Source organism: Oreochromis niloticus, linkage group LG22, assembly GCF_001858045.2.
Source record: "Oreochromis niloticus isolate F11D_XX linkage group LG22, O_niloticus_UMD_NMBU, whole genome shotgun sequence".
Classification (NCBI taxonomy): Eukaryota; Metazoa; Chordata; class Actinopteri; order Cichliformes; family Cichlidae; genus Oreochromis; species Oreochromis niloticus.
Window position 1 is genome coordinate 37479014 of NC_031985.2, and position 14841 is coordinate 37493854.

General features: G+C 39.9%; 1 protein-coding gene across 6 annotated transcripts in view; it reads left to right on the forward strand.

Moving 5' to 3' along the window:
* The window catches only part of phf14 (PHD finger protein 14), a 144981-nt gene that overhangs the window by 54478 nt on the left and 75662 nt on the right, over window positions 1-14841 (forward strand). For 5 of the 6 annotated variants that reach the window (XM_025902161.1, XM_025902162.1, XM_025902164.1 and 2 more), the window contains exons 13-15: window positions 6964-7070; window positions 9181-9312; window positions 13882-14044. In XM_025902161.1, coding sequence (XP_025757946.1) covers window positions 6964-7070; window positions 9181-9312; window positions 13882-14044 — 402 coding nt within the window. The remainder of the gene's footprint in view (window positions 1-6963; window positions 7071-9180; window positions 9313-13881; window positions 14045-14841) is intronic. The other variant, XM_025902163.1, reaches the window with a different exon arrangement.

Genomic DNA, 14841 nt, shown 5'->3' on the forward strand with positions numbered 1-14841 from the left:
TATTAAAAAAACAGTTTTATTGATTAAAAAATACACTATCGGATTCATATCCAAATTTATGATATCGGTGTCAGTCATCATCATATCTCTCCTGAACACCTGAAGCTTCCATCTCAAGTGGATCTCTTCTTGATCTGGGGTGGCTGTAGGTTTCAGCACAGTGACAGGCAGTCCCCATGTCACCATTTCTCTTGTTGCTTTGGCAGCATCCTTACATAGATGAGTGCCATTATCATAAAAATCCTGCAGTTTTGGATGGATAGGAGGTTTGAAACTTGATGTTTAATATCTGCATATTGTCCATTGTTATCTTTTCTAATGTCACAAAGCTCTTTCAGGATATTCAGGAGGGTGGGCTCAGATCCACATGGCTTTTCTCTGTTTCTTCTTCTGTCAAGTTATGACTCTCATACTTCTTGTGATAACCTTTGTTTCCATTTTCAAAAACAATCTCCAATATTGACAAACATATTACCATTAGGGGTTATTTAAACCAAACACAAAAGAAACCATTGGGAGCTCGCAATTCAGATTTTCATTCTCTTGCGGGCGGATCCCTGACAGCAGTCTTATACTTGCAGAGGAGCTCAATAACTTCTTTGCTCGGGTTTAAGACCAACCAGGTTGGCCAGGTTGTTGGGTTCATCTCTGATAGAGATGAGACAGTGTACAGGGCGGAGGTAGAGAATTTGAACTGCTGGTGCTCAGAAAATAGTGTGAAGCTGAATGTCTTTAAAATGAAAACTTATCGTGGACCCCTCTCATCATAAATGGAGCCCGGGCCGAATCTGTCTCCACCTTCAGGTTTCTGGGCGCCCATATCTCACTTGGACACCATCACGTGGTAAAGAATGCCCAGCAGTGGCTGCACTTCCTCCATGTCCTGAGGAAGAATAACCTGAACCAGAAGTTGCTGTTGGCCTTCTACTACTCCTTAGGGGAGAGCATGCTCTCCTACTGCCTGTGTGTTTGGTACCCAGTGGCCACAAATGAGAACAGGAAGGCTGCACAGAGGGTAATAATCAGTGCCCAAAAAAGTCATTTTCTGTCTGCAGTTACCCCTCGAGGCCGTTGGTAGTTCCTCCTGTCTCAGGAAAACAAGAGCCATCACAGGTAACCCCACCAGTTTTTTGACCCCGCTGCCCTCCTGTCAGCGCCTCAGGTTAAGCAGGTCCCACCCATCCAGACTCACAAACAGCTTCTTCCTCTGGGCGATTCGGACTGTTAACAGCCACTATTCCCCATACAGCCAATCCCTAAAACTTTTGCCATGTTTAGCAATTAACATGGCCACTTCCTCGCTTACTTTTGTTGGTGCTTTCATTAGAATCATGGTCTTGTGTGAAGAATCACTGTTGAGAGTGGGAGAGTGACACGGTTGCCCCTCCGTTGGTCTTCCTTGGTCTCTTGTGCTCTGGGGGTCTCTGGATGTCTGGAGCCTGGATCTCCTCCATACCTGCTTCATGCCCTGGGGGACGGGTCTATGGCTCCCTACACCCTCTAGCAGATCATTACATGAAGGAACCTTTTAAATACAAGCGCGCTCATGCTCACAGGTGTACACACGGGTGCTCACAGACACAAACTAAACCCTTTTTGGCTCCTACCTCAAAGTACACTGTGCGCTGTCGATCCAACGTGCGGCACAATAATATTCAATATTTAGTATTTACTGTTATATTCACATAGATCATCACGATGATGTTGTTTATTATATTGCTCTGTTTTTTTGCTTGTTTTCTCTTTTTTCTTTCTCAACAGGTGATCCGGGTGATTGATATATGTATTTTTTGTCTGTTTGTTTTGTTGGTTTTTGTTTTTTGCCCTTTATCACCGTTCCTCTTCCCCGCTGTTTTTCTTTCCCTACCTCTCTTTCTTTCTCCCTTTTCTTTCCCTCAGTCATGTCTGTCCCGTGTGTAGCAAGTAGACTTGTAGTCAAGACCGCCTAATCCGAGACCAAGACAAGACCAAGACCAGAGGGTATCGAGACAAAGACAAGACCAAGACCAAGACAAAGTTGAGACGAGACCAAGACCAAGACCGAGACAAAAAAAGTCTTTAAACTGCAGCCAGATGCTGCTTCGTTTGCGGGTGTCAGGCATATTTATGTGTTTTTGCTTTCGCACAGCCCTCCTCACCGCTGTCTACTGTCTCACTCACTTACTGAGAGGACAGACGGACGCTCCACTTGACTGTCGCGTCTCTCACCCTCTCTGTTTTTCACATAATGATATTATCCTATATCCTCGCATGTGATTGGCCACAATATGGAGGGATTGGAGCATAACTGAGCCACTGTGTGAGAGCTGAGCAGCGAAAGGAAATTAAGTGAGGGTAGAAATGACTGAAAGATTATTAGGCTCTGTTTTGAGTTTTGTTCAAAAAAGAATGACTTCATATATATATATACGTATATATATACGTATATATACATATGCAGGACACCTTAAACTAGTTTTTTAATTAAGCAGCAAGGCAGAACAAAGTCGGGCCTGTATCAAGACACAGGGACTAAACGCCAATTCAACCAGACCCAGAACTGATCCAGAATTAAAACAGGACTACAACAGTAACCAAGACAGAACCAGAATCAGAACTAGATGATAGTAGCACTGAAAATCATCATAGACCTGCACTACACTTATTTTTTAATTCTACCAAAGTACACTATTTAGATTCAGAAAAGTTTATATAATTATTTAGCCTTGTTGTGCAAACAAGCCTGCATAACTTAATAAATATAGAATTTGAAAAGTAACAAATGGTATCTAAAAAGAAACACTAGGTACTAGATACATGTTCTGATGAGTTTTGGCAAACAACCATTTGACTAACATGTGTGTCTCACCTGCTCTTGTTCCATCTCTGTTCTGTCCTCATTCTCCTCTCTCTCCCTCTCTGTTCCTCTCCCTCTTTGTGCTGACAATCAAGCCAAACACCAACATCATCAAATATACAGTTGAAACCAGATATTTACATACTCTTCAGATAAAAACACAAATACTTTTTTAATTGTAACATCAAATCAGACTAAATGTTTATTTTTTTAGATTGATAAATATAAAAAACATATTTGTTAACTTTAAGAGTAAAGAGAGAAACTATCTGTATTTCTTAATAGCAAATGGCACCAAATTGTATTCAAAATTGCGCCACACTTATAGAGCTCCACGATTCTTTTCCTGGTGTTTTGGTTGATATCTCTTGATTTTCCCATTTCAAAGAAACAGGCTCTGTGTTTTGCCTTATATGCATCCACAGGTGTGCCACCAATTTACTTACATGGACTCTACTAACCTATCAGAAGCTTCTTCAGCTCAGAATGGAATCGTCTGGAGTTTTCTTATTAATTAACAATAAACTTAGTGTATATGTACTCCTAAATTTGATGAAAGTGATTAAAATAGACAGCTCCCTCTTTTTATTCTGACATTTAACTAATTCAAAAGATATTTCAACATTTATTTATCTAAAACAAAAGTTTACTCTAAATTGATGTTTAACAGTAAAAAAAAAAAGTTTTTATGTTTTCTCCCTAAAGTGTATGTAAACATCTGGTTTCAACTGTGAATATACTGCTGTGTATTGAAATTCCTCTTGTTTTGCATAGATATACTGAACAACATACAAAGCATAATATATAAAATAACATCTACCTGAGTTTTTTCTTTGAAAGAAGCTCCTTATGTCCATTGTTGTGTTCATCAGTACACAATTGAAACCGATTTAGAGAGTTTGTTTAGCCGTGGAGGGTAACAACTGAAAATATGAAATGTAAGCTAAGACTCTCTAAAAAATCAGCATTGTTGTTCGGCTTTTTATTTATCCATTTGTTGATTCACTCGAAGAGTAAGTAACGCAACCAACTGATCAGTTTGATATCAATCTTTTGTGATACACCGTCATATTTACATTATTAGTTCAGTACGAATGATTTGCTTTGGTACCTGGTCAAACTTAAGCTCTCCTCTGTCTGCAGCAAACTTGCAGGCAACAGCTTCTCCCCCCTCGCTTACATGGGTGCTGCGCTCAGTCGCCTAGTGCCTGAGCTCGGATCATACCAAAATTAAGGGGAATTTACGACGGTGCGCTCTGTGCTTCGTGTGTTGTTTTTGTTTTATACAGTTGTCAGCCAGGCATCTAACTAACAAATTACACTCCAAAGCTTCTGAAAAAATGACCCGGGCTTAAGCCCAGTAAGCCACCCCCCCGCTCCGCTGATGGTTGACTCCAAATCTCCCGAACACTATGTCGATTTGAGAACGCAAGACCGAAACAGCGAGACCAAGACCGAGACCAAGACAAAAGTCCGTCAAGACCAAGACGAGACCAAGACCACGTAAAAGTGGTCTCGAGGCCAATACCGGTCTCGAGACATCCAACTCTAGTAGCAAGCGAAAATAAAATAAAATAAACAATAAAAGCACAGGTGAATCAAATAGACCAATACGGCAAGGGCAGGATTCTCCCATATCACTCCTATACTAAAATCCTTGCACTGGCTTCCGGTTGGGTATAGATATAAGTTTAAAATCCTCACCTTTACATTTATGTCTCTACAAGGTGAGGCCCCCACCTATATTAATGAGCTTCTCCAACCCTACTCTCCAAAGCGGACTCTTAGATCCACTGATAGTGGTCTTCTATCTATTCCACGGACCCGTTTGAAAACAAAGGGAGATCTCACTTTTCAAACCCTGGCTCCAATACTGTGGAACTGTTTACCCCCCCCCCCCCCCCCCCCCCCCCCCGCTACGCACCATCGACACTGTGGCTTCTTTTAAAAAACAGCTTAAAACATCTGTTTAGACAGGCATTTGGGTAATGTTTGTGTGTAATATGTTGTTTTATTCTATATTTATACTGTACTATTGCTTTGTTTGATATGCTTCTATACTGCTATATTGTTTGTTTGACATGCCTTCATTCCCATGTGAAGCACTTTGTAACAGCTTTTTGTCTTAAAAAGTGCTATATAAATAAATTTTACTTACTTACTTACTTACTTACAGGATGGTCCATTTGGTAAAGTAAATCCGTTGGGCATCTTTCTTTGCCTTTAGACAATAATTCTGATGGCAAAAGAACCAAACGGGACAGGCGACAAAAAAAAAGGAAAAAAAGAAAAAAAAGAATCACTGTTGCGAGGCCAAGCCAGCTTTAAGTTGCTTTTCTTTTTTAGCATGGTTGCTACCTGATAGCTTGTCATATTAGCATGTTCTGTCTAATAGTATCTCTTTACATTGAATTACTTACACAAGGTAATGCTCTGCTGGCAAACTGGGCAAACAGTTTTTGTTTTTTTTTATTTCTGTGAGGAATTATTGCAATTTCCATCTCTCCTGGAAGCACTTCAGTTATCCACAGTTTTTTTAAATTTTTTTTTTAACCAACCAATAGATCAACCAGTAAATGTAAAAAATGTTTCTAAAGTCATTGTTTGAAGCATAGATCAGATGGTGCAGGTTTCTGTTTGTGTTGGCAGGCTGTAAAAAATAAAAAAAAATAAAACAAAAAAAACATTTTAAGGTGGGAGCAAGGGGCCATATAAAATCTGCCCCACGTCCATGATTGGCCCCACGGCCAGACTTTGGACACACTTGTTTTAAGATAAGGACCTTGAAACAGAGAGTATACAGAAATACCCAACAATCACATCACCCCATATGAGTAAGCACTTGGCGACAGTGGAAAGAACCAGGCTCAGGCAGCCATCTACCATGACCAGTTGGGAATTTTGGGAGGGGAGGGGGGGGAAGCTGTGGAAGGACATGGGACACAAGATCAGTTGTAATTAAGAATAACTGATTAAATGCAGAGTGGTGTATAAACACCAAAAAAGGTGATTGAAGAAGAAACGGTGCATTATGGGAAGCCTCCAGCAGCCAGACCTTGTATGTGATGACAAAGGTTTTAAATTCAATATTATTTAGTATTTAGCACCGAGCAAATAAAGAGAAGCCAGTATGGGGAAACTGCGCTCTCTTTCTAGTCCCTGTCAGTACTTTTGCTGAAGCATTTTGGATTAACTGAAGGCTTTTCGGGAAGTTTTTAGGGCATCCTGATAATAATGAATTACAGTAGTTGAGCCTAGAAGTAATAAATGCATGAACTAGTTTTTCAGCATCACTCCGAGACAGGATATTTCTTATTTTAGAGAGATACTGGAAGAAAGCAAATGGAAGAAAGCTGTTCTACATATTTGTTCAGTATGCACAATGAAGAACACATCCTGCTCAAATTTCTCACAGTGTAAATAGAGGCAAAGGTATTGCTATCCAGAATAAGCATCTGCTTAGACGCAATATTTCTAAGATTTTTATTGTCTGAATTTAGAAACAGAAAATTAGAGGTCATCTGTCTTTATGCATTTAGGAGATTCCTGCCATATCCTTTGGTGATCAATGAAGCTGGGTATCATCTGCCTAACAGTGAAAATGTATGCTATCCTATGCACTGAAGGACATGTAATGGTTCTCAAAGTGTTATGGAAGTCTAACCAACAAGTGTTACTTGTTGGGCTACAAGTAGCCCAACTCCTGGAGGAGGTGGGTCCAGATATCGTTTCATGCTACCTGTAGGGACACTGACCCTAGCCAAATGCTAAACTAGAAGGAAAAAGAAGGAAAAAAATATCAGCGGCCTCCAACTGAAAAACCATTTCTGTTATGGGGGTTGTCTCATTGTTGCCACTCTAGTGCAAATGTTGTTCATTTCCAAAGCATCTGGGAACCCCCTGCTACGTAACTGACTGCATCAATATTTCAGAAATTTAACTGACTTGAATACTATGATTAAAAAGTGTTACTTAAATCTTTTGAGCTGTGTATTCCTTTTTCAAAGAAAATCTCTTTTGTCTTAGTTTTTATAAAAACTACTTTGCAGTGAAGTATAAGCTATTTTTCATGTATATTAAATATGTATTCATCAAACTTTTTTTGTGTTATTTTTTTTTTTGGCTAGAAATTAAATACTCCACCAATCTTGAAGGCCCCAAAAGAAAGGAAGCCCAGCAAGAAGGAAGGAGGCACCCAAGGGAAGGCATCTAGTCTGCCAGCGATCCTCTACAGGTAAACACACAGTAGCTTTGAGGCATGATGGAGCAAGAAAGGCAAAGGTTACTGAAATGGGTAAAAAGTTAGAACGAAGATTGTGTTTTTTATCTGTCATCTTCAGTGCTTTGAAGTAGGAGAATTTATGTGAATCTGATACATTTAGCTCAAATAAGTATTTGATACTTGTTTTTGTCATTCTGCCTATGGTCACCACAGTAATTTTTATTTTTTATTTTAATTTTTTTGTTCAGACTTAAAGCTTTAACTCAATGAGTTAACAAAAGCATTGCATTAATTGGTTTGGAATTGGAGCCATTTTTACTCCTTAGCCATCAAAAGCTAATGAAGTACTGTTGTTACCCTGCCAGGTAGGTGGGCAGGCGGGCAGTGTGGACACCCAAGTTTGCCTCATTCCTGAGTTATCACATTCACAATCTATAATTTTAAAATTAATAACAACTGCTAAAGATTTTGTATGAGTTTGAATTTAAACGACCTCGACTTTATGATTAAGATGAAAGGGTCAGGTTTTCTGAAAATATTGTGATTGTGATAACTCCAGAAGGAAGTTACTAGAATTTTCAAACTTATACCATAGGTACAACTGCTAGGAGACTGAGGGGTAAAACTGGCGGCCGCCAGTATTTTTATATACAGTTCATAATTTCAGAGGCTAAAAAAGCAACAGTTGTCTGACAAGCAATTTCATGGTCAGATGAGATCTGTTCCCTCATTATTCCCTGACTGATTATGCAAGAAAGACATCTGAAGCCACTTCCAAGTCTAAGTTGTTCATTTAGTAGCTGTTCATTGAAAAACGCAGTATCAGGTCCAAAGAGTTGTTAATGCAAGTGAAGAAGGACATCATTCTGTTTTAAACCTAAATTCACCCCTTTGGTTTTGTAAAGAGGCAAAATAATGGGAGGGGAAAAAGTTTCAGACATATAGTACTGTCTTGAGTAACCAATCATTTCTTTATTACATTTTTTTTAAGTGCTCTTGAGCAGTAGTTCTCCAAACTGTCTTTTATGTGCTTGTACACTGAGCTATTAATCATTGAAACAATAAAAACAGCATCTAACTTGAGGGATGAACCAGTGTTGTCTACATATGTCTGAATCTATTTTAAATAATATCTTTAGGCACTCTGTTACTAGCCGCCTATTGCAATAACACAATGTGTTCTCATTTCCTTAATCACATTTCTATAAAATACCAAAAATAACAGTTTGACAGACTTGTATAATATAAAACTTTTGCACCACCACAGTGATTCCCAAAGAGCTTGAGCTGACAAGATTGGATATCTCAGTGTGGATGAAGTGTGCCCTTAGAATATTTGAGGATATTGGAGTAGTGCAGGTGGAAGTGATGGGTCTAAAAGCTACCTGTAGCTGATAAAAAATGTCTGTGGAAGTCTTTAAGAAATAGGAAACAAAAACCTGACATAGGACCCGAGAGAAGCATCTGGCCCTTCAACTGATCCATCGGCTGTTTACTGAAGCCTAATAAGAAAAGGTCTCACTGGATGGGTGTCTGTCAAGAAGCCATTCTTGAGGAAGGTAAATGGGGAAATGAGGTTATACTTAAATAGCATAACTGGACTGAAAATCAGTGGCAACTGGTGTTACGGAGTGATAAATCAAATTGTTTTCAGTATGTACAGAGGAGATCAAAAGAGCGATACACCAGTGAGTGTCATCTGTAAAACACGGAGGCTCTTTGATGGTTTGGGAATCTATTTCAGCCAGTGGTGTTCCTGAAACTGGAGAACTATTCCTGAAGACTACTTAAATGGATTGCAAGAAAGTTTGGGCAATATTGACTTTTAAGCTCATTAGAATTTTACAGTGTTTTGCCTCATATACTGTATTTTTGTGTATATTTACATTTAATTCATTATATTAGTGTACCATTATCAGTGTTTCCTACCATAATGACAAGAAATGAGAGATGGCTCAAGATTACAGTAGTATAGAAAGTGATGCACTTTATTCCCTCTTTCCTGTTGGAATTCATTATACAGTTATAGAAATTTCGTTAAAAAACAAAAACAAAAAAAACAACAACCTTTTCTCATGCTCATTATTTCTCATACTCATTGACACCTGATGTATTTCTGCAGCTGCGGAATTTGTAAAAAAAACCAGGACCAACATCTTCTTGTACTGTGTGACACATGCAAGCTCTACTACCACCTGGGCTGCCTGGAGCCACCACTAACACGAATGCCCAAGAAGACCAAGAACAGCTATTGGTAAGTTGGGTTTAAGTGGACCCTGAGGCTCTCCCCTGAACACCATGAAAAGTGATCCAATTTGAGCAGCTGACAGCATCCGTTGTTGTGAGTCATATGAGATAACACTGACACAAAACAGTCATTAGTGAAAGTCACACATCAACCCCATTTCTCATTTCTGTAAGTGCAATTCAGTTCATTCAATTTTATTTATATAGCACACAACAACAGTTGCCTCAAGGATCTTTATATTGAAAAGAAGAGTAAAGATCCTACAATAATTCAGAGAAAACAGAACCCCAATCATATGACCCCCTATGAGCAAGCGGTTTGGCCACAGTGGGAAGGAAAAACTCCCTTTTAACAGGAAGAAACCTCCAGCAGAACCAGGCTCAGGGAGGGGCGGCCATCTGCAGCGACTGGTTGGGGGTGAGGGGAAGAAGACAGGACAAAGACACGCTGTAGAAGAGAGCCAGAGATTTATAATAACCAGAAGTGGCAAATTTACTGAGACTCTTAAGCAAAAGTACAAAAACCTGTGTTAGAAAATACTCAACTTTTTTACTCAATTAAAAGTGAAAATGTAAATGCTCTGAAATGTACTCAAAGTAAAAAAGTAAAAAGTAGCTCCTTGAAGGACAATTCTACCTATTCTATTTTTATGCAAAAGCAACTTAATCTTCTGCAGTATTCACATTTTCATATTTAATTTTTGAATTAATACTAGTACATTAGAATACAAATTTTATTCAAATCTAAATTCTAATTTTAATGTACTCATAATGTACTCAGCTTGGTTCTATTATGTAAAAAACAATGAGTAGAGGGATTTTAAAAAATAGCTATTTTCTGTTGCCTACATTGCCTACAGTGTTAGTTTGTCTCCACATCTGAACAGTCAGGGGTTAAAGTGACATTCAGCAGGTGGGGAACTCTAACATCGGTTGTAATGGCTCAGTATGGAGAAAAGAAGCACAACTCGCAATAATTTTTAGTATGAGCTTCAGCAGATTTTCTTACTGTAAAGGCAGCAGACCTGCTGCTCTTTCTTGATTTACACAGATTAATTCAACCAGATGTAAGCAGATGTTTCAGAGCTGTCTCGGCTGATTTCCATTTCCTACACTAACAGGGAACTGTATATTGTCTTTATGCTAGACCGTATACAATTCGTACTCAGGTGGAATTCAATGTATTAATCTAAGCGTCATCAGTTTAAATGCAAATTATTCTACTACACTTAATATAATCTAAAGATGACCATGAGCAACACCACCATTAGGTATGTTTGAAATCTGAACTCCCAAAATTCCACCAACATGTTCAGTGTCCTACCAGGTCGGACAGGACACTGAACCATGTGTACAGTAACATCAAGTAGGCCTGCAAAGCAAACACCCTTACCACACCTACGACAATCTGATCACCTCTCTCTGCTTCTCATCCTACACCCTGCCCAGAAAACAAATCTCTCCAAGCACTTGGGTCCATAAACCATGGCCAGATGATGCTTTCCTCCAGTTTCAGGACTTTTCTGATCTGAAAGACTGGTCCATCTTCTACCAGCAGGACCTGGAGACCTTCACTTAGTCTGTCCATTTCTACATTGAGTGTTGTGTAGAGAATTTGACCGTGACTAAATCCATCCAGGTTTCACCTAAACATGAATGACTAAGTGAAGTGCAGGCTCTGATCAAAACTCTTAAATAAGCATTCAGGCTGTGGGACAGTTCTCTGTACAGCACTGCCAGATCCAACCTGAGGAGGGGCATCAAACAGCCCAAGGAGGTCTTCAGGAGGAGGATAAAGAACAACCTCATAGACAAGAACCTCTGCCAGGTGTGGAGAGACATCCAAGCCCTCACCAACTACAAAGGCCAGAGTCCCCCAGCCCCCGACAGTAGCCTCACACTATCAGAGGAGCTCAACACCTTCTTTGTTTGGGTTTGAGAGCCCCCTCCGAGAACATGAGGTCAGGAGGAGACTGAGAGCGGTGAACCCCTTAACCGCGGCATCCCATGGACTGTGGTCAAAGCCTGTGCTGACCCAACTGGCAGGGAACCTCACCAGGCCGTTCAACCTCTCCCTGACTCATGTCTCTTTTTCCACCCCGTCGGAAGGCCTCCACCATCATTCCCATCGCCAAAAAAACTGAAATAGACAATCTCAATGACTCCAGACCTATAGCCCTCCCATCTATAGTCATGAAGTGTTTTGAGCTGATAATGTCTCAGCATATCAGAGACTCTCACATTGGTAGATGAGCTTTCCTACCCTCTAAACCACAATAGCACCCAGTGAGTGTAGAGTTGCATAACAAGATATGCAAAATGTATTCCATTTCCATTTTTTCTTCTTATTGACTATAAATGAATAAACACTAAACACCACCAATTACAGTTTTCTCTACAGTGAGACATCTTCTATCTATGTTAAGTTATACTGCATCATTAAACACACATGTTATTTGAACATAAACAGAATGCTTTTTATTCTTAGTAGTTGTGGCATTTGAGGCCCATTGATAGCAGCAATACTGTTAAATGATGGATGCAAAGATTATGGAAATGTCAGTCTCTTCGCTTAGCTGCTACATTTCTTTATCTAGGGAGGAGATTTAATATATCTGTTTTGCCACATGTAATAGTTCCAAGAATACACTCTTAGTTAGCCAGCTACTTTCTCCTCTGTTTGAAAAACCAGGAATTTTTTTTCTGCTTTTGTAAATGAAAGAAATGAAGAGAGCTGGTGCTACAATGCACAAAATGATTGTTTGTTTAATGCAGTCTGCCTGTGACTGCATGAATTCATTTAAACTGTGAATATAATGAACATGAAACTCTTATATTGGTTGAAAACGAGAAACAATTTGAACGATGCAAGCGTGTGGATGCAGAGTCATAGTTAATTACACAGTTGTGGAAACACAAAAGCCACAGAAACAAGAAACACTCAGAGCGCCAACCTCCACCAAGGCAGCTCATTCTATGAGCAGTATTTACTTTTATGGATTATAGAACTGTTTTTTATATCCATTTCTTTTACTTTGTTTTTAAATATACTTTATGAATCTGATAGACGTACCCAGTACACACAGCATTTTCAGGCAAGTGGAAATCTATTTAAAGACTTTCTTTTAACTTCAGCATGGCAGCCACACTGCAGAAATTGTGCGCACCTGCACTGCTTTGGGATCCATAATACACCAGAACTAATACAAAGCGATATCCCCATGCGCTCGTGAAATGGCTGGATGAGATCCATGCTACTCAAATGGGACTTGCATTAGTGGTAGTGGGTGCAAAGGTGATTTTGGAATGGCTGGTTCACCAGTTGACCCATCCGCCTGGATGCCAGGCCAATAAAATCATGTCGTTATTCTTGGGGATATGATAAAACTATTCAGTTTTATCATATCCCATATGCCCCACCATGGAGTTATAATGACTGGTGGACCCGGGATAGGCACCCTCCCTCGGTCTGAGGTGCTGAGGGCACCCTCCCTTGGCACTCGGACATTGGGCCCGGTGGGTCTTTGGAAAGTTCCCCTGTGAGGCCGGTGGCAGCTCATGGACGCTTTCAGAGCCCCTCCCCTGATAGCAGCGGCAACAGCTGCAGCGACCATTCTGGTCCAAACCACTGGCACGCCTCTGCTGTGACCTGGAACATTTTCAGGAAAGCCTGGGTATCATAATCTACCTACATCAGATGTTACATGACCGATGAGCTTGGGGGCTGGCAGCATGAAAAACCCAGTCCGAGTGACCAGCCCATCCATGACGCGTCCAGTGCTCGGTCTACAGCTTTTCAAGCTGCACGTTATGCACCACTACCTGCTCTTTGTGCATGGCTGTGAGCTCTGTCACCATCTGATCCAACAGCTGGGCTGGCTGTATGAACTGTGGATCTGACATGCTTCCTGGGTTACTGCACCACTGTGATAGATGGTCCCAGCAGACGCACCGTTTTCTGGAAAGGGATTATTGATTTACCTGATTTCTTCTAACTTTGTGTCTCAGCTTGGCACTGCCCCCTGAGCCCCCTGCACCACCCCTCCTTGAAGCTGCAGACCAGACCTCCGCCACAGTGAAATTTTGTAGTCCCGTATTTAAAAAAAAAGAAAAAAAGAGAGAGACATGAAGGCGTTTATTTGTCCGGTTGACACCCGTTTTAATATACTTGACATAATTTTGAGTATGATTATTTCCGTTTTTAGTCATATGGCTATAGCACATGTGTAGAATTCATTTAAATGTTTAGTTATAAATAAAGTGTGACTTTTGTCAGTGACATTGTAAATTGCTATGAAACTGCAGGAATTTGGAGGGATCACAACAGTAAAGGAATCGAGATGTAGTGAGCCTAGCTTAGCATAAAGACTGAGGATTCAGCATCAGAATGTTCTTTAAAAAACAAAAATTGTGACAAAGCAGATGGTTTGTCTGTTTTTAAACACAATCAACTAATCTTTACATTAAAGACTGAAGATTTAGGTGTATGATTTAAAAAAACAAAAAAAACAACAACAAAAAAACAAAAACAAAATCAGTTCAATTGAATGAGTCAAAATGTCTGTATTTTCCTCAGGCAATGCTCTGAGTGTGACCAAGCCAGCAGTGACGAAGCTGATATTGCCATGGAGACGTTACCAGATGGCACCAAGAGGTCCAGGAGGCAGATCAAAGGACCGATCAAATTCATCCCACAGGAGATGTCACCAGAGCCCAAGAAACATCAAGTAAGAGGCACGGTGTGTACTGACACACTGGAACCAGCTCATATTAGCTAAAATGTGCGAAAAGTTTGCATGCTCTATTGTTCCTCCACTCTAATTAGAGTGTATTTCATGTTGTCACTGGCTAACTGACACATTCATATTGATTACAAATAATTAACTTGAGTTCCCATTACTTCCCTCTTCTTCTAAGGTTATCAGTACGTTGCACACAGTGACCTCATGCTTTTCCCCAAGCGCAATATACACATCGTTACTGCATACAAAAAACACACAGGCGTTCTCCTGGTGTAACTCAAAATAATAAAAGAGAAGAAAATGAGCTTGAGTCAAAAAGTTGTTTTCCTTTTTGATTCACTGTATTTGATGAGAAACAAGAGTAGGAAGGTACAAACCCAGTTTGAACAGACTGAACAGATGGGCTTCATAGAGACATGTTTTAAAAGCAGTAGGTCTGTGCTGTTACTCATTAAAATCCTCAGTCTCAGTAGTTCTGATCTTTAACAAAGATAACATTGCTTATGTGTATAGATTTTGTGGTCATAAATAGGAATTTAGCAGCATGTCGGCTCAGAAGTACAGTGAGTAATCCAAAGAAACAGAATGTCAAACCCTTTTGACTATGTTGCTCAGTTCATTTATTGTTTTTTTTTAGCTAAAAGATTACATTTTTATTGACTTTCTGCAACCCATCGCTTGGTCTATTGTTTTTTTTAAAGGTTTCATCTTTCTGGTTCCAGATGGTGTTGATGCTAAAGTAAAAAGTTAAGCCCCTTGTGATTAAAGCTGGACACTAGTCTGTACATTTCTAA